At 42.7% G+C, this 21,031-nt stretch overlaps 1 protein-coding gene across 3 annotated transcripts in view; it reads left to right on the top strand.

Moving 5' to 3' along the window:
- ADAMTSL1 (ADAMTS like 1) overlaps positions 1-21,031 on the top strand; it is a 475,434-nt gene that overhangs the window by 237,452 nt on the left and 216,951 nt on the right. For all 3 annotated transcript variants that reach the window (XM_060102066.1, XM_060102065.1, XM_060102068.1), the window contains 2 exons: positions 442-743; positions 7,184-7,313. In XM_060102066.1, coding sequence (XP_059958049.1) covers positions 442-743; positions 7,184-7,313 — 432 coding nt within the window. The remainder of the gene's footprint in view (positions 1-441; positions 744-7,183; positions 7,314-21,031) is intronic.

Here is a 21,031-nt window from a genome sequence, read left to right as displayed (position 1 = left end):
AAAAACAAAACAAAAAAATACTTCCTTAAATATTTCTAAGGGCTGATTTTGTTAGAGTTTTTAGTATTAGTCTGCTGGAAGAATAGCTAGCATATGCAGGAGGCACAAGTGCTGGGATTTAGATTGATAGAGAAGAAACCAATTCCCTGCTCCAAAGAGCTACCACTGTGGGTACAAAGCAGGGAGAAAGCAGGTGGTCCGTGGAATGTCTTCCAGCTGGGGGTTCATATGACACTCATGAAGAAACCAATCCAGAAACAGTGGCAAATGAGCTCATGAACTACACCGAAGCGCCCAGCACAGGACAGGGTGGCTAAGCCCTGAGCACATCCTGGGACGGCACTGGGCCACGGTGGCAGGTGGGATGAGGACCCTCCCAGTACTTGCGGTCTCCTGCTTGGGGCTTCTCATCCTGTCCTCTTGTTTGCTTGCGGACTGCAGGTTCATCCCAGAGGCCTGGTCGGCCTGCACGGTCACCTGTGGTGTGGGGACCCAGGTGCGAATAGTCCGGTGCCAGGTGCTCCTGTCTTTCTCTCAGTCTGTGGCCGACCTGCCCGTTGACGAATGTGAAGGGCCCAAGCCGGCATCGCAGCGCCCCTGCTACGCAGGACCCTGCAATGGGGAGGTTCCTGAGTTTAACCCAGAAGAGACAGGTGGCCTCTTCGGTGGCCTGCAGGATTTTGACCAGCTCTACGACTGGGAGTATGAGGGCTTCACCAAGTGCTCCGAGTCATGTGGAGGAGGTAAGAAAGGGGGATCTGGCTCAGATCCTTGCCACCGTCTTGTCCTTTTTCTGTAACTTCTCTCTCTGCGTGCAGCTGTGTCACGTGATTGCCTCTAGTTCAAGAATGATAAGTAGGGGGAGGAAGCCATTCTAAATGTAAAGCGGACTGAATGAAACACAGATGTATTTCTCTTTGGGCTTGAGCAGCTTTCAGACTGTCAGCTATGAGTAGCCATCACAAGTAATGCTTTTACTTTTAGTTGTCGTTCTGACATTTTGCACTATATCTTAGCGTATCTGACTGAGAAACAAAGTTGACACTGACCTGGCAATGCTCTCAACATTTACTTTTATTTATCTATGCCCTTGCCTCTGTGCATGTGGTATGAACCAAGACCCAAGATGACAAGTGGTCTGCTGTTCCCAAGGACAGGGTACAGCCCATCTGATTTACTCAGCTGATTCCCAGAGTAATGTCTGTTGACAAAGGGAAAGGGTGTATAAGGGTGATTATAACACTGTGGTTGCCTAGAACTGGAAAGAGTTTAAAGATTAAATCCTGACCCCACTGCCATTTTATAGATGAGAAAACTGAGATACAGAGAAGCTGAGTGACTTTTTCAAGATCACACAGCTAGTGAGTGACATTTGGGACTAGGCCTGCTGTTTATTTCTCTGTCAAGGGTCTTTCCATCGTACCTCACTTCTTTAAGCCCTTAGAGAGTTCCTGAAGCTTTCTCATTGAATGAATATTATTTAAATAATGTTCAATGTTTCCGTGTATATTGACCTGGTTCTCTTAGGTCTAGTTCATGGTGATAATGGATTCAGTGATTTTTCTATTTCAGGTGTTAGTAATGGAACTGTAGTGGGAGAAGGCGGCATTTTAAATCAACAATTAATTCTTTAAGATTACGATCTTTTGTACCACTGTAGAAAATACATTCGATGCATGTCACCACTGACTCCCATGTCTACTCCCAAGAGAGATTTTGATAGGTGAGGAAACGCTAGCTGATTTCCCATCAAATCCCTGTCACTGGCTACCAGTAACCCCTGTTGTCACATTAAGGATCTGTATTGCCAGCAACGTTTCTTACTTAATTGGTATAAAAATATCTATATTAAAATTATTTCCCCAAACTGTTTTCTAAACCATGACATGTTGGAAACTCTTTTATAAAAGCATCTTTTCTCATTACTGGGAATGTCAGAATACATGTGCCCAAATTGTTCATGCGTAGTTGAAAAGGAATGGAACAAGTACGAGCAGAGAAATCAATTTTCTCCATTAGGTCGCTTCGTAAGCATTTAATAGTCTTGACCTTGGGGTTCTCATTTTGTTTCTAAGTCTTCCAATTCTAAACCATGGAGTTCTTAAGTGTTTTCATGGAGAGCCTATTATTTTAAAACCTAGAATCTTCCAACTGATTCTGGAAGACAGTTTCTTGGAACTCCGCTAATCCATGTTCTGTGGTGCCCTCCACTCACAATGAGGACATCTTTTCTTCCATGCTTAATGAGGGAGAAGTGTTAAATAAGCTTTGGTGATCTCTGAGCCCCAGCAGGAGCTCAGAGGCCAGGTGGAAAGGACACGGCAGCGGCTACAGTTGCTTCTTTCCAACATAGCCAATGACTCTAGAGTTCAGATGGTGTGTGTTTATCCCCAATTTCCATGATCTTATCCCCAATTTCCATGATCACCTGAATTGAACAATCATGATCTTTAGTCTAAAATGAATGTGCTTTGAAAAAGATTATTTATGATCTCTCAGTTATGATTCTCAGTTATAAGTCAAGCCTTGAACTTTATGAGCAGATGGGAAAAATGATGCTGTAATGGAATATATAAATGACCAGATACCTTTATCTTTAAGATTCTAACCATTCTGCTGATCAACCAGGGGTATAAAATTCAAAGCGTAGAGAGTATGTGGAATGTTTTTCATTTAAAAGGTTTTCAGAAGCTGTTGATCTGGAAATAAGATTTGTATATTTCATACACAAATGATGTCTGTCCGCTTGTAGGAACTGAGCATCTTTGTATAACCTAAAGTGTACATCATTTACATCCAGTTAGGTCTTTAACTGTCAACAACTGTGCACACTTACCTACAGTTGTGTCACTGTGCCAAGGTAATATATCTATGCCTAAAATGTTAAAAGTTGAAAATTCCAAAGTGGTGAAAATATGCTCGGGTCACATGGTCCATATGATGCCCAGACACACTAAAAAATTATTTTGGTATACGGGATATGTATATTTTGAAGTCATTGTTTGGCAGTAACATTTTATGGTACTACCAACTTTGATCTTTCACTAAAATATAACCCACAAGGTTGAAGATATTTTTAATCATTCCTGCTGAAGCCAATCAAAAATCTGCAGGATTAACACATAGATTTTAAATCAATTTTGGGTTATAAGACCAGTCTAGCTAATTTTATTGTTTTTGCAACCTCAAGAGATGAAATTGGATAGACACAAAAGGAACCTTTCACCTAACAGAGGTAGCAACCAGAAGGAACTAGTTAGTAATTTAGGCTGTAGTTGGTGGCTGCGTTTCCCCAAGCTGTCATCAAATATCATGTAACAATTTTGCTATTCTGGGAGATATAAACACTGAAAATCCCATTTTCTGGAAGATTGAAAGTGAGCCTAACCTGTTCAGATCTGTGTCCTGTTGTCTCACTAACATCTCCTGGTTATATTTTAATTTTCCATATGTGAACGGATAGGTGTAGTCAAGGAGAGTAGATTTGAACCTGAACAGCTTTATTGACCTCCTAGATGGTAAAATCGACGTTAAAATCTAGCCGAAGGGGCTTCCCTGATGGCGCAGTGGTTGAGAGTCCACCTGCCGACGCAGGGGACACGGGTTCATGCCCCGGTCCGGGAAGATCCCACATTTCGCGGAGCGGCTGGGCCCGTGAGCCATGGCCACTGAGCCTGTGCGTCCAGAGCCTGTGCTCCGCAACGGGAGAGGCCACAACAGTGAGAGGCCCACATACCGCAGGGGGGAAAAAAAAAATCTAACCGAAGGAAAACTTGAAATTGATTTCAGCAAGTATAAAAGGTGAAATTCTGTGCATCTTGCTCCCTTTTCCTTATGAGTCCTCTCCTTTTGCTTCTGTCAAGAAAGGAAAACTTAGAATCAGAAAGGACCATACATACACGTGTGTTCTGTGTTGGTTTAAAATGTCCTTCTCAGGGCAAAAATTAGCCCATTTGGGAAGTAGCACAGACTTGATGAGCTAACTTCTCACATCCCGGGCCCGACTGCCCTGAGCCAAGTATACTGTGAACTGACAGGTGAAGTCTTCACACATCTTCCCTCTCCAGCTTCCCACACCCCCATGCCAGGGCTGTTCCCTCACGCCACGTTGCTTCCTCCAGGCCCCCATTCCTTCCCACCGCCCCTTGGCCCAAATTGCACGCTTTGCTTTGGAATGCCCTGCCCTTTAGGCATCTCATTCATTAATGCCACAAAAATTTCTTGTGTGTTGACCACAGGGCTGGTCCCAGATCCTCCCTCATTACAACGGAGCTGTGCCCTTAGCCTCCCGCACCCCCCATCTAGGAATGCTATGACAACAGACCCTGAATGCAGTGTTGCAGAGGCCGAGGGCATCCTTCTAGAAGACGTTAGATTAGAAGGTAGTAACTCTAGAATGCTTCTTAATCTCAGCATTTAACCAACCCGAAGGTGACTTTTATCCTGAGCTAAGATTATTGGCTGGGGTCATGTAAATGTGTTCTATGTGTCTCAGAAGATTACTGATGTCATTTTAGAAACTTTAACCCTTGCAATCCCATTCCATGCAGTCCCGAAAGGACCTCAGTTCTGTAAACAAGGATTTCACAAAGTGGAAACAGGTCACATTACTCATAAACCCCCAATACATGCCCTGCCCCAAGCAAGCCTTTTCAAGTAAGGCAGGTGACAAAAGCCCTGTGGTCACTTCCTGCCTCAGGGATTGCCAACTCGAATTCATAAGCTTTTCAATAGCTGACTAAAGCCAAAATATATTTTATTTTAGAGTAACATTTAGAATCTCTGGAATACTACCAGGCAGGGAAATGAATTGAAACCTTAATTTCAAACAGAATCACAGCTCTGGATTCTGTATGGAACAGTTCACCTCATCTAGCGCCTTGTCATCATGACCTTAATAATGCCAGACTGTTCCAGGGGGAAGTATCAATGAAGATATCAACAGTTTCTTGTGAAGTGTTTTCCTATATCATCATACCATGAATTTCAAGTGGATCACTCCAGCTGAAACCAGGAGGACACCCTGGACTTAGCATTCCAGAATATGATGGAATATCTTGAATGTCTAGCATAAATCTCAAATGCTCCACCCTGAACTGGCCGTGATATATTTAAATTAAATTTTTGAAGCTCGTAAAAGGCTTAGAAAAAAGAAAGCTGACAGGGAAAATATTGTGACTGATTTTTTTTTTTTTTTTTTTTTTAGTGTTTGATTTGTCAGACTTACTAGGAAAAAAGGCGATTCTGATTCAGGCTTTAAAATGTCACTTTTTAGGGCTTCCCTGGTGGCACAGTGGTTGAGAGTCTGCCTGCCGATGCAGGGGACAGGTTCGTGCCCCAGTCTGGGAAGATCCCACATGCAGCGGAGCGGCTAGGCCCGTGAGCCATGGCCTCTGAGCCTGCACGTCCAGAGCCTGTGCTCCGCAACAGGAGAGGCCACAACAGTGAGAGACCCGTGTACCGCAAAAAAAAAAAAGTCACTTTTTAAATGGTGGCTTGCTGAGTGACCTCTCTAAGTCAGTGTAACATCACCTCGGAAAGCACTAGCCTGTTGATTGGGGTGATAACTTCTTGGGGAAACACAGGGTAGATAGGAGGAGGGAAGTGACAGGGCTGAGAAGTGATAGGTCTGTCGTACTATATTAGGTACTATCTGATGAAGCAATGCAGAAAATTTTAAAAAGAAAATGTACGTGTATTTATATATAAAACTATTATATGGATTGTCACATACTCTGCTATAACTGCATACAAATATTTAACAACACATAGGTACCTTTAGATGTACATATCTTTATATATATAGCTATGAAAGACTGAAAGCAAATTATCAGGAATGTCCTGTCTCTCTTCTTCTTTAAACTGAATTCTGCTGAGATGATTCCAGACAAACGTCTAGTTTATTCCTGAAGATCTCCAGCAGATATAACATCCTCTTAGTATTTTTGAATGTTAACGTTGTCAGTCATTAAAGCTCCAGTGCTAAGGCACAGCCACTATAGTTTCACCATTTATCAACTGTATGACCTTAGCAAGTTTTTTCACCCTTCTAAGCCTCAGTTTCCTTATCTGTAAAATGGGGATAAAAGCGGTGCTTGCCTCATGGAGTTGTTGAGAGCATTGAATGGGGCATGTCAGGATCCTAGCCTCAATACTTGGCTAATAATGTTCAGAGGATTTTTGCTACTGCTTTTATGACTGGGAAGCAGGATGAAATGTCTGGATATTACATTAAATTTAATTTAATTTAATGATATTCAATTCATTTGACCAAATTAAGGATCCATTCATGACAAAAACTCTCAACAAAGTGAGTATAGAGGGAACGTACCTCAACGTAATAAAGGCCGTATATGACAAGCCCACAGCTAACATCCTACAAAACGGTGAAAAACTGAAAGCTTTTCCTCTAAGATCAGGAACAAGACAAGGATGTCCATTATATCTGGACACATGTAACCATGTGTCCCTGTCCCATGAAAGTCTCCATGAGAGATCCTACACCCCACCTTGGAAGAGCCGCCAAGTAACTGTATGCCATTCACTCCTCAAACTCCTGTTTTACTAGGTCTGTAGTTAGGGGCATGTGGGTGGCAGTGGGAACATTGTCTTCCATGGGTGTCACTCGTCATTAGGCATCTTGTTCTCTTTCTTTGTTCCAACTTGCCAAGCTGCTCTAGGTCACTAAAGAAATGAACCCGAATCAAAAGGAAACCAGCAAAGCCCTAGATGCAAGGCCCCAGAAGCACAGCAATTTACAGAATGCTGGACATTCAAACACAGCTCTGGGCCTGCCTTCCAAATACCCTCATCTCCTGTTGATTAGAATACAATGGGTGAAGGTCTTGGGGTCATTACTTTGGTCATCCTGCTCTCCTTCTGCTTTAAATTATCCTGTTTCAGCACTGGCGGCTGCATAGCCGGGTGGCATCTTTTTAAGCGTTTCAGCAGTGCTGGGAGCAGCCTCCCCACTTTGGCGGAGTTGCCCTTCTTAAGGGGCACAGACTCCTGAGTGCTTTCTCCAGACGGATTGATGCCTGACGAGATGGGCAGCCCTGGACTTTCAACTGCCTGACACGCAGCGAGTCCTCCCAGTCGCAGAGACCTCCCACCAGCTGCCCTGTCTACACTTGCTCACCGCCCACATGCCCACTCTGGCCTTGACAGTGTGATCTGTACACAGGTGTCCAGGAGGCGGTGGTGATCTGCCTGAACAAACAGACACGGGAGCCCGCGGATGAGAACCTGTGCGTGACCAGCCAGCGGCCGCCCCAGCTCCTGAAATCCTGCAGTTTGGATCCCTGCCCAGCAAGGTAAGGGGCGCACTGGCCGCTCTGCTGCCCAGGAGCATGTTCAGAACAGGGTACATCTGTCCATGGGCAAGACCAGAACGCTTATTGTTACCCAGTGGTTTGAAAACCAATTAGCATCAGTTCAAACTTTTAGTCAAATCCACTTGAATTTAATTGAAACCAGGGCTTTGGAATTCCAGCCCAGCGGTCATGCTCAGGGTCCAGAAGCTCATGCTCTGTGCGCTGAGGCAAAGCCCCGTGGTGTGGCTGGTATGTGCACAGGCCCCACTGCTGCTTCCTCCTGTAGGGAATGTGAACTGACCACAGGCTTTATGGTCTCTGCCACCTTTCAGCCTGTGCCCCGAGCCCTCCCACCCTGGTAACAGATTGGCTTGTGGATTGCAGGAACTGAAGGATCTGGGTGGTATAATTGACCCACCATGAAATCTGTATGCACACAGCACGCGGATTCATTATAGCATGATCGGGGGTGTGCGTCTGTCATTCCACATGCATAAAATCAATTAGAGCATTTCGTTGTTCATCCCTGCCTGGGTCTCATTATTATCTAACCTTGAGTCTTAGTTCATCCATCCAATCACTGCTTCAGCCTACGCAACGTTATGGGGTTTTGAGAGACTTTCCTTCATATACGTGTTTGGAGCAAGTCTCTGTAGAAGCTAAACCATCTCATCTATGATTCTGGTTTCAAAGGGGAGACATTTAAGGAACCAAAGCCAGACTTTCAAGTCTGCTGACGGGCTGAAGAATGTTCCCGGATCATGTCCTACATACACAGGGGGTTGCTATTTCTGAAGGATATTTCTTCTGTTTCTGCAAGGTGTCATGTAAGAAGCAATGTGTTGCCTACAGGAATTAACGATAGTTTTCTGGCCAAGCTAATGCTGCTTGCCTTACTTCTCAGCCAACTAGATGCCTTTCTCGGGGACTTAGAGGATACAGACTGCAGGCCTCCTGGGATCATCTCAGGGCGCCATCCCACAGTGACACTCTCCTGCTCATCGCCAGAGTTATTCTGTATATTGATCTGAAGGGTGGGCCTGGCTTCCCTCTTCAAATGCAGAAGTGACGAGGGCTACTAGTGCCATATTCTCCAAGGCAACCAGAAAATCAGTCAGCCACTGCTTGGAGCACTACCCCACCCATGGGAGTAATAGCCAGCAAAACAGAGTCAAGAGCTGGGCTAAGAAAAACCTAGATCCAGTGCATAGAATCCTGAGAAACCTCTTTTTCTATCCCTGTGCACATCTCTGTCCTGACCTCACTGTTTATCAGTGAGTCTAAGACCTTGCTGCATTGGCAAGGGATCCAAACCCCTCCATTTGACTTCAGTCTCCTTAATAGGAAGAAGCAGAAGGCATACAGCAGGGACAGCCTGCAAGGGCCTTGGCTAGCAGGTCAGGAAGCCCGGCCTCTCATCCTAGCTCGGCCACCCACTAGCTGTGTGGCACTGGGCAAGATGTCTGCCCCTTCTGTTTCCATATCTGCAAAATAAATTAGCTGCACGAGATAATCTGAGGTCACCACGTCCTGCTCCAGTAATCCCATAACTCTTCATGGCTCTGTAGGCAGGAGCATTAGACTGCTGTTACTGCTGCTTTGTGCTGATGATTGATACCATTTCTGTTCTGCTTATTTACCGTCACTTTAAAAACAAGCATGAGGGTCTTTCTAACCACATTCCAGTGGTGTAATGACATCCAAATGCTGTGATGAGCTGGGGCATGGCCGAGGAGTCAGTACCTGGGACAAACTGCACATCTTCTGGGACTTACAACCCCTAAACCCCTCCCTTCCTAGGGCAGCAGAGGGAATAGGACACAAGACATGACTTCCCACCCTCCAAGTACTGATTACGGTTAAATTAGATAAGCTTAATTTACAACCTTTTACAACCTTGTCTCCAGGACAAAGACTCTTTTGGACTTAACGTTATTGCATTTGCTCCAGGTCAACTCAGTGCTTTAATGTCCACCAGCGAACCGTCAGACTGACAGGCTGGATATCTTACTGGGCGCAGGCATGGTTTTCTTGGGCCAACTATACATAGCTGAGTGTTTGTAGAATGATGCTGATTGAAACAACAAAGGGGGCCAAAGTGGCCTGATATGACTCACTCTCTTTACCTCCCATCCAAGAGCCAAAACAGAGTTTCATCTTAAAAATGGGAAGTGTATAGAGGTGCATCTCCTGTGGAATATTCCAGTCTGACATCGGGGAAAATCCCTCCTTTGGAATGTTGATGTCAGATGTGTATGAAAGAGAAAATGTATTAGTAGGGGCATGGCAGTGTGTCGTTTTCCCAAGCACCTTCTATTCATTTGGGACTAATTTAAATCTTTAATTCACAATTCTTATTGTTCGTGGATCAGTGTTCCCTGCACATTTACAGTGCTCCCTGTACTCCCTGATGGGCTGCTAGTTTCTGTATACTATCTTTTAGTTTCTTGGCTTGTGCTGATATCCATGTGTTCAAAAAAAAAAACCATAGCATTTTCTGTGGGATATACAGAAGTGATGTTCTGAGTCTTGGTCACTGGGCTTATGTCTCTAAGAGGTGGCACTGGTTAAGAGAAGTAGCTTTTCCAGCAAGTTATTTGTCTTACTGAACACCAAAAGAAGCTGCTTTTCTTCTTGTGTGTGATATCAGATCACACAGAGAATACCAAAGACGCTAGAGGGAACGTCCTATCTGGGCAATCTTTCTGAGATGAAACTCACCTTCTGATTTCCTCTGTGTGATTGACAGAGCTGGTATCAGAAGCACATGTCCAACTTTCACCAGGTTCAGGGAGATATATTCTCATGCCTGGCTGTTCACAGCAGGAAGGCCGTGTTCTCAAACAGGAGGTATTTTGATTGTACCAATTTGTGTGTGCACATGGACTGCTTGCATTTTTTAGGACACGTAAAAGAAAAAAGTAGTTGTCTATTGGAGAGGACTAGATTTTTTTAATGTAGATTTAATTTTTTATGGAAGTATAGTCAATTTACAATGTTATGTTAGTTTCAAGTGTATAGCAAAATGATTCAGTTTTATGTATATATATTATACACACACACACACACACACACAAACACACACATACATATATATGTATTCTTTTCCAGAGTCTTTTCCATTATAGGTTATCACAAGATTTGAGTATAGTTCCCTGTGCTATACAGTAGGTCCTTGTTGTTTATCTATTTTATATATAGTAGTGTGTATCTCTATTTTCTATATAGTAGTGTGTATATATTAATCCCAAACTCCCAATTTATCCCCGACCCCCCATTCCTCCTCTGGTATCCATAAGTTTGCCTTCTATGTCTGTGAGTCTATTTCTGTTCTGTAAATAAGTTTGTTTGTATCGCTTTTTAGATTCCACACACAGGTGATATCATATGATATTTGTTTTTGGCTGACTTGCTTCATTTAGTATGATAGTCTCTAGGTCCACCCATGTTGCTGCAAATAGCATCATTTCATTCTTTTATATGGCAAGTAACATTCCATTGTATATATGTACCACATCTTCTTTATCCATTCATCTGTCAGTGGACATTTAGGTTGTTTCCATGTCTTGGCTATCATAAATAGTCCTGCTATGAACATTGGGGTGTATCTATCTTTCGAATTAGAGTTTTCTCCAGATACATGCCCAGGAGTGGGATTGCTGGATCATATGGTAACTCTATGTTTAGTTTTTTAAGGAACCGCCAGACTGTTCTCCATAGTGGCTGCACCAATTTACATTCCCACCAACAGTGTAGGAGGGTTCCCTTTTCTCCACACCCTCTCCAATATTTATCATTTGTAGACTTTATAATGGTGGCCATTCTGACCAGTGTGAGGTGGTACCTCACTGTAGTTTTGGTTTGCATTTTATAATGAGTGATATTGACCATCTTTTCATGTGCCTGTTGGCCATCTGTATGGAAGAGGACTAGATTTTAAAGTCCTTGCTATCAGCTTTATGTCTTAATCCTACTCTCTATCCACCTAGCACCTAGCATACTGTCTGACACGAAGTAGGTGCTTATTAAGTGCTTATTGAATAAATGAGTATAAGGACTAGGGTCAAATTTTTTCCATAGCAATGCTTAGACCCTAATAATTTCACTCTCTCCCCTCCATCCTTCTTATCCTGTCTCTCCCACCCAACAGATGGGGCAGAAAATGTTATTATTAGAATCTCTTCTTTATGTTTAAGGCTTTACGTATCAATTTAAAACATAAGTAGCCTTAAGATAAATAACCCTTTATGTTAGCAGCCATGTATGGCAAAGTATCCTCGGAGTAAGAATATGAAGACAAGTTTTATCAGAGGGGAGAGTGGACACCCAGGGAGGGGTTTGATTGTCGGGAGCATTGGAAGGTAGTACAGTGAGGCCAGGTATTAATCCCTTAACAACCTGGCCTACCATTGGCCAGAAGAAATTAGGACCATTTTTGCTTATGAGCTGACAATTGAGAGAATTTTGCATCCAAGTTGATAGCAAAGAAGGTATCAGTACACGGAAGAAAAATTATTTTAGGTGCCTTTACCACCCTCTGAGTAATCTGTGTCTAGAAGCCCCCCAACCCTGCCCACCTTCACTGGTGGGTTAGATCCATGTAAGGGAAGAAATATCCAAAAAGGAGCTAAGATCAGTCGTTAGGAAAGTGGTCAGCCTCCTGTTCCTCATTTAAAAACCAAGCATTAGAGTTCTACAAGTGATACATGAATATTCTCATCCTTTGACACGCAAGCACAGCAGAAGTCGTGAAGAAAGAAAGGCACATTCTCCCCTTTCACCACCACACTCTACAGCTCCACACCCTTCTTCTCCCCACAGAAAATCACTGTTAATGGTTCAGTACTTTTCCAGACCTTTTTCCATTCGTTTGTATACATACATGAACATATACAAATGTATAAGATTTTCTTCCCTTTGTAAATGAGATCAGATTATGCATATTGTTTGGCAACTTGATTTTTCCCTTCATAACATGCACTAAACATCTTCCCCATCCCTGAGACCACCAAAATAAAAACCCGCAGGTAGGTTAAGACCTGTGTTCAAATCCTGCTCTGTCACATTTAGCTTTGTGACCTTCAAGAGTTCATACACTTTTTCGGATCCTCAGATTTTTCATCTCTAAAATAGGATCATAGTAGACACTTAGAAAAATTAATTCTCTTCTCCTTCCCCTTTCATTTTTGGTGAGAAATATTTTTAGTTTGTATTCAGGACTTAAATTTGATTAAATTTTCTCTTTTATTCAACTACGTCTTAATAATTAAGCTTTACTGACCATCTCCCTGGTTTATAATAGCTATGACATGAGCAGCCAAGGAAAGCCAGAAAGCGCTCCCTTAAAAGAAAAAAAAAAAAAAAGGAGTCTGACTGTTATTAATTATAAACATTTGATAGCTCGGCCAGCGTGTGTTGAAAAGATTTGGTAAACGTACGTGGAGGAGGGGAAAGAACTACGCAATGAAAGCCAGATGGCTGAAAATGAAGGAAATTCCAGGCAATTTCTGCAGCTTTGTTCTAACATACTTTTTAAACTAAACTTCTATTTCTCTGCAACAGAGAACAGCTGAGTGGTGCAGAATAGATAAACAGTGAAGGGGGGGAAAGAAGCCCATAATTCCAGGAATAGTACTTGGTTTCTGCCCCCCACCCCAATCCCATTCCCTTTTCTCCGACCTAGGGTGGTTCCTAGGACCAGCAAGAACTATAAAAGAAGTTTGAGGATCCCTATCTGAAATGAGAAAGTTAAGGAAAAACATCTTAAAGATCACAGAGCCTCCTCTTTAAAAGCAAACTGCAGAATGCCTATTTTATTGTACACTAACAAAATCCATGCGGACTAGCAGCAAATGATTTCCAATTCCTAATTTTCTTTTATATTAGCCTAAAATGGCCACAGCAGAAGGTGTTGCCCTTTTACACAACCATGTTTTAATTTACTTGATGGAGCTTTCAAAGCTTTACAGGAACCGACCCCTTTGACAACTTGTCTTAAGGGTTACTGTTTCAACATGCTCTCTAAATATTGGTTTATCTTTTGCTGGGTTCCCAAAGTTTCCATATGCTGCCTTTTGGCTCTGTCCATGCTAACTTTTAAGTGCTCAAAGCAAAAGCACACCAAAGCTCACTGACGTCCACAGAAATTGAGTCCAGATTTGGAGGCCATGTTCAGACGTCCTTAGAAATGTAATACTACTACTATTGTCATCCTCTTTGGTAAATCCAGATGCATAATTATACTGTGTCTCTCTTTTCTTCCACTGATGGACAGAAGAACCTGCCAAGACCTGTTCCTTAACAGCTGGGCCTGATTGGCTCAGTGGCAGCCTCTGCTATTTCTCTACCCAGGAATGTGCTGGCCTAGTGATCAGAATTGTCCCCAGCAGCATTTTGACATCAACAAGGGTAAACATCACATGTATGCTTGCCTTGGGGCTTAAATCTTCATTTCTTCTAATGAGAGCCCTCTCCATGGTTACACATCACCTGTTATATCAACCACAGACCTCTGTGAAATGAGCTTTGCTGGTAGTAGAAGTTACAAGCGTAGATTTAGCTGTTGCATGAATCTGGGGTAAAAATCAAGGGATTGGATCTACCTTCTCATCATGTCACTTGATGAGGGAAGCTTTCCTTGTTTCTTAACATCGATGTGGTTGGACAGCCTTTTAGACCGCATAATTCTGCCTGGACCCTGGCAAAGTCATTATACAAACCACTGACTGAAATTAACCTTCTTCACAATAAAAAATACGGCAGAAAGTGTTTTACATCTCAATTCAGTAAAACATAAAAATGCACTGGGCATCTTCATGCACAGCAGTCTGCTTGTATTTGGTCCTCAGAAATGACTAGAAGACAAAACCTGTTCTAACGGAGTTACCAGTTATAGGAGGAAGATTTCAAAACAGTAACTTCTGTGAGTGAGGCAAGCACAAGGTTCTGTGGGAGTGTGAGGCTGAGGGGAAGGCTTCCTGGTGGAGGTGATGCCTGTGCTGAATCATAACACATAAGCAGGAGTTACCCAGGTGAAGAAGGGAGAGAAGAGAAGTTACAGGTAGAAAGAAAAACATGGACACAAAGGAAAGGACAAGAAATGGAAGCTAGTGTTAGAGGGGGGACAGGGGCCAGCTCCAGGATAGCCCAGTACGCTAAGTTAAGTTGTTTGGACTTTACGTCCTATAGGCAATGGAGAGCCATTAAGGGGAGTTAAACAGGGGAGTGGAACAGTCAGATTTTCTTGGAGAAAGATGACTCTGGCTGCTCATCCAACAGAGCTAAAGTAGTAACAGTGGCTAGCTTTTATTGTCTTATAGGCATCTGCTCTTTTTCTCATGCAATGTCTCAAATAAGTAGTGTGCTCTGTGTATTCTACACCATTCTATTTTCAGTGAAGTTAATAAAGACCTCTTGTCCTAGGTATGTTAGCATTTTGTATGCCCACATTCAACCCAGTATGATGTGGACTCAGCCCATCCACCTGGCAGGAGGATAGAGCTCCAAGGAAGGGTATCACAAAGGAAGGAATGAGAGGTGCAGCTCGATGATCCCTGAGGCCCTTCCCGTTCTGACATTTTGTGGTTCCTTGAAGGTTATGATAATTATCCACAGAACTGAATCTTTTCAAAAAGAAAGAAAAGGTGAATTATATTAGGAAAATACCTTGAGTCAAATTTAAGTCCCCAAGACAAAGCACCTCTATAAGTCACAAAACAGGAACTGTCTTTAACTATAAATTAAGAAGCCGTGAGAAGTCTACAGGGGACAAGACTTATATTTCCACAAGAAAAATGTAGGTGAGAGCATTCAGTCAGCAAGGATGGTGAAACACTGAAATGATGAACATTTTTAGAATCCCTTAATGTTGTTTGTCCATATGTAAAAGGATACAAAATGTTCTTCATCCCTGGATTTAGAATTTTACAGTGCTCTTTACTATAATGCCTTATAACTACAACTTGTCTTCATTCAACCTCCATTGAACAAATATTTATTGAACGACTACTTTGTGCCGAGCATTGTGCTGGGGATACAGGGGTGAACAAACCCACCTTGTTCCCTGAAACAAGCAAAGTCAGAGTTTGGGGAATGGTCCTGGAGAAGCCATTACATTTTTTTAATCTTGGGTACTACCCTCCTAAGTATAGTTATTAAACTAAACAACCTCCTGCATTCTTCACTGCTTTAAGAGCTGACATATCTGTACCAGTCATCAGTCCCATTGCTCATAAGCACCATGGGGATGGAAATATCACCACCAGTTAGCTTTCTGCTATGGGTATGGTGATGAAACATTGGAGTTTTACAGTTCACAAACCTTCTAGCTTACAAATCTATCAGCAGAAGTAGAGTGGAGACTCCCGAAGTAAATCTTGTCTACTATTTTTTTTTTTTTGCCTTTCCCTATAATCCAGTGTTTCTAACGTACTGAAGTAACGATTTAAAGGCAAGCAATGATTCAGCCAAAGCTTTGAAATGAGAATTATTGCTGCCTAAGTGTACCCGATACCTTCTTTGGAAATTTTGAAAGAAGCCCTCGTGCAATTTGAGATGAAGAGATTTTCTATGACCTCAGAGTTAGAAATCTGCTCTGCTGCTGTGTTTCTTAAACTTGGAAAACAAAGAAGTAGGGAAAGGACTGGAGAAAGAGATAGAGACAAAGAGATGTTTAGGCAACATAAAAATGAGGGAGTGCAAAAGAGAATGCTCTGATTTGTGCTCAGAAACCTGGGGGGGGGATACCGTTCAGAAACAGTTCATCCTTCTGGAAATATTATTCCCTTCATGGCGCCAGTCCAAGGTCAGGAAGTTCTTGGGTTATCTGCCACACTTACAGAAAGATCTGTTACAAAGCAGAGTCCAGCTAACTACTGGACTTTTTCCTGTGGTGAATCAGTGTTCTTCCTTTATTCTTGTCTTTGCCATTTCTTTTTTTCTTCATCTTTGTGCCTAATTATCTCTACCAGGAATGCAAGGAATTTTGTTTGGTGTTTGTGTTAGTGACACAAAAAGGCCTAGAGTGATTGTCACTGGATTAACACAGCTTCCAGACCCACCAGATGCTCACTGCTTTTTCATGGGGCTCCTAGGGTATTTTTTTTTTTTTGAAGTTTGAAAGTATTCTGTTTTAAAAGTATTTATTGGAGCATAGTTGATTTACCATGTTGTGTTAGTTTCAGGTGTACAGCAGAGTGAATCAGTTATACATATACACATATCCACACTTTTTTTAGATTCTTTTCCCATATAGGCCATTATAACGTATTGAGCGGGGCTTCTAGTTTTACTGGTGGAGTGACTATCCAAGGGACCTAGACAGACACAAACACAGGCGATTGGCTCTACATTAGAACCGTGAAAGGTGGTACATTCTCTGTCACATACTGCTGTCGACTCTGGTTCCCAAGTGGATAGACACAGCCGCCTTTCTGGCTGGCCAGAGGTCGCTATTCATGTCTTTCAAAGAGCCACAAAGGACCCTCCACCCAGGTTGCATAGAACTTGACACTTTTTCCACTATTAGCAATGGTGATAAACACCAAAGCCATGGTTTGCTTTGATGGTGTGCCTCTGGTAGTTCATTATCATCTTAGCATGATTTTTTTTTAATCAGACACCATATTTTTCCTAAGAGGAATCTTGGCAATACTTGGGGTGACTTCAGGATAAGAACCAAAGGAGACTTGGCATTGCCAGAGCTAAATATTCCCCACTGGGAATCGGGAGAAGGCCCGGAATTAGGGAGAAATTGTGGGTTGTGAGGTCAGATAGATCTTGGCTCCTTTACTTGCTTTGTGGCGTTGGATTGGCTCCTTTAACCTTTCTAAGACTCAGTTGTCCTCAACTGTAAAACAGATATAATTGTCTGAACCAGGGGGAGGAGGGGTTGTGAGGATGGTCACATTCAAAAAACACTCAGCCAGTTCCTACCTCATAGAGCAGATGCTCAAAAATATAAGCGTTTGCCATCCCTGTTAGTTCCCTATTCAGGACAACATATGATATAAAAAGACCTTCATGTTTATTTCACAGTCATTGCAGTTTATTCCTTCATTTTCTTAACCAGCTAGTGTGGGAGCCGAGTAATGGGGAGGGCGTGGATAGAACCGAGCTTCACGGCAGCTTTCTGTACAGCCTTTGCCCCATCTCTTGGGCAGTTCTAGAACAGAAAGCAGAGCAGCTGGTGCTCGTGGGTTCCATCATGCCTGCAGAAGGTAGCAGTTGTTGGGATATTCGATTTTATTTTAACACCTAATCCAATAAGGTGTGTTTTGTAAAAACAGGAATGAACTAATGAAGTGGGAGCAGAGGGGTCAGAGTCCAAATATTCCTAAAAAGTTAATATCCTGTGTGACATGATTGAAGGAAATAAGGCCCGTGGGCAAGTGAGACATGAGTCCTGGAAATGAGCAGCTGTGTCCTGATGGTTGGAAAAGCCTGTGAGAGGTCAGGGAGAAATCAGAAAGCTTACATAAATAGTGTTATTCCTACCCAGTTGTCTCCTCAAATACTTGTGGGAGAGAGAAGGAAAGAAAAGATGAAGTAAAATCCAGCCCAGGATACAGACAAGTTAAGGGCCTCTTGCCCCTACATCCTCACACATCTTCATGGGCCATCTTTGAGCAAGGTAGGGTTTCCCTAATAACTTCCATTTATTGGGAGTTTACAGTATGCCGGGCACTGTGTTCATCTCTTCCCATACATTATTTTGTTTAATCTTCCCCACAGCTTTATGAGGATTTACTATTCCTGTCCTAACTTTACAGCTGAGGAAACTGGGTCTTTAGAGGGATCGTATAACTAGCCAGCGGCAGGTTCATATTTGGAACAAAGTATGTTTAATTCCAAAGTTGTTACTAAAGAGCTTATGCTTCACTCTTTGCCTCTATTCATGATTTTTCCACATCTTCCATTCCCCCCTCATTATCTCCCTCCATTTCTCCATCCCTCTCTCCATCTAATCCCTCATCCCTTCCTCCCTCCTTCCACCCATCCCTTTATCCACCCATCCCCTATCCTATTCTAGGCACTAAGCTCTACGTATGGGAATTACCACAGTGAAAAGAACCAGTCCTCCTAGCCCCATAGTCGTTTATAGCCTAGTGAAGATAACAAAGGTAAATTTACAGGCTCTTCTTTCTTTATCTTCAGCAGTTAGCTTTCATCTCATACCTCAATTGCCAAAGGTAGAACTAGACTCTTGGTAAAAGCTAATTCTTAAGGGATAGTGAAAAATTCTCTTGAACATACACATCTCAGGGCAAAACCAAATATAGCGGAAATAAATGAACCATGCTAAAAGAAAAATCAAATAAACCTAAAGTGGATTTCTTAAAATCCAGCACTGAGTCATTAGGTAAAGCACTCAGTTCCTAAGAAAACATTTTTATAAAGAAATACCAAGTCCTCCAGAGAGATACAGCCTGGGCTTATGAATCTGGAAGACCTTGGTGGCTACCTTGGAGCTCTGCATCTTTGCTCTGCCACTGCTAACAACCACTGGCTTAGTTTATGCTTAGCTGATGGCCTGTGTGTGTTGTAAATTACCAACACCATTACTCTCTTACACACACACACACACACACACACACACACACACACACACACTTCTCTTTCCGCAGGGTCCCCCATGCGACCCTGGCTCCCTACCTCCTTTTCCGTGCCCCTCTCTTCTCTGAGAACCTCTTTCCTAGTACCTCTTTCTTCTCTGCCCCAGAGACGTAATCCTAATCACCTTGCCCTCTTACTATCCAAATTCCCAGATGACCTTTCTCTACCACTTGTGCCAGGACCCCAATTCTTTCAGCTCTTTTTCTCCCTGCCCGCACCCCGGCCACCAATCCATTCAGTTCCGCTCAACTTAACAGTTAGGAAAACAGAACTACCTAAGCTAATTCACACTAAGGTATGAGTGACTGATCCCCATGCCTTCATTCTAGCCTTAAGAGCACGGGCTTGGGAATCATACAGATCTGAGATTTTACTCGCTCACTGGCCTTGAGTAGATGGTTTAACTTTTCAGAACTTCAGATCCTCTGTCTTTAACTCTTGGATAATTGTTGTGCGGATATGTATGTTGAGTGCTTGATATAGCACCTAGCACACATGAAGCACTCAGTGAATAGTAATAGGTATTGGCTGTGTCATTTGTGTGTTTTTTCTTAAATATATATCTCTGTAAGAAGTTGTGCCTGGGTTGGAGGATGTGGGTGGATTTGTATGTGCTTTAAGGAACTGGGGCTCTCAACATTTTTCCTTAAGGAAGGAGAGAGAAACTCTGTTACAAAGGGAAGGGGCCGTCCAGTCTAAGCCAAGAATACCCGGCCCTTGACTATATCTCATTCAATAAGCTCTAGCCCCCAGGGAGAGGGAGCATTTTCTGCTGGTTAAGGGAAAATCCAGCTCAATTCAGCACACATTTATTAAATTCTTGCTGTGTTGCAGGCCCTGAAGAAACAAACAAGTCTGGGACATAGACCCTGGGGCCAGGCACTAACAGCTAATTGGGAGGTCAGTACACAAATAGATCATGACAATGCACAATCACAATGGCCATAGCAGAGATGTGGATGACTGTCTTCTGGGAACACTGAGATGAGTCACCTAATCCAAATCAGGGAGGGTGACCCAGAGAAGGTGATCACTGAGCTCAGTGAGTCTCTTGTTCTTATAGATGTCAAAGTATTTTTTCCTAAAATTCTAATCAAACATATTATTGATATACTACTTAGATAGTGCCCCTAAAGTCCCAATCCAGGTTTTTCAGAAGCCCTTGGGACAGCTTTGTGTCCTGCTTTCTGTCACCTTTCAGTCTTCCAGATGAGCCTAAAAGTGCTTGATTCCCCTGTATTACAAGAGCATTTCTGGTTGCTCTCAATTAATTAACAGGAAGCTGACATATTTATGTCCCATAATGATGTAATGCAATAACCACTCTACCAACTGTTTAAAATAGGTCAGGTTATTTACTACCAGCTTTGTTGGATCTTTGTCCCTGTGAGTGACACAAGAACTTGAAACTCGATCATTTATCTGTAACTTCCCTGTCCTCTCCAAGGTACCATGCTGCCCTCAGACAGTTCTGATGGCTCAAGAGATGCAAAACAGGGACCGAGAACGTAGGGCAATGTATTTGTGTTGCATCTTCAGGCAATGGTAGAAAACTCTGAAAAACAGAAGGATCACTAATATCTCCTCCATCTCCTTCAGCTGCAAACTCAGGGTCAAGAGCTCTCAGATTACACAGTTTTGCAAAGTTCTCCGAGTTCTGTGTAACTTGGAGTTATGTAAATACAAGACACTGAATTATTACTCCCTCTTTATTTCATCTTTTAAGCCACCTCTTCATCTCTTGCCCTGTGAGATACTCCAGGGGGTTGGTTTTCAGGGCGCCACTATCTAATCAGTCCTCCAGATACTTGCTTAGTGTGCAGATGTCATTGCAAGATTGGCTTAGCACACAGAAACAGCAACATCCCAGGGAAATCTCAGTTTGGGAACTGACACACAAGCTGTTTTGAGGTTTAAGGAGTAAACAGAAAGGATATGTATGCCCTGGCCTTGGCAAAACCCCACATGCCAGACACGGGTTCCTCCTTTTTTCAACTCAAGTGTATGTGGGAGGACTCTGTAGATTGATGAATACATCCGGGATGCTCTTTGAGAAACTGAGTTAAAGTTCTCAATAATAGAAAATGAAGCTTATGCATCACTGA

This window comes from Mesoplodon densirostris, chromosome 6, assembly GCF_025265405.1.
Source record: "Mesoplodon densirostris isolate mMesDen1 chromosome 6, mMesDen1 primary haplotype, whole genome shotgun sequence".
Lineage (NCBI taxonomy): Eukaryota > Metazoa > Chordata > Mammalia > Artiodactyla > Ziphiidae > Mesoplodon > Mesoplodon densirostris.
This window is presented reverse-complemented; position numbering and strand designations above follow the sequence as displayed.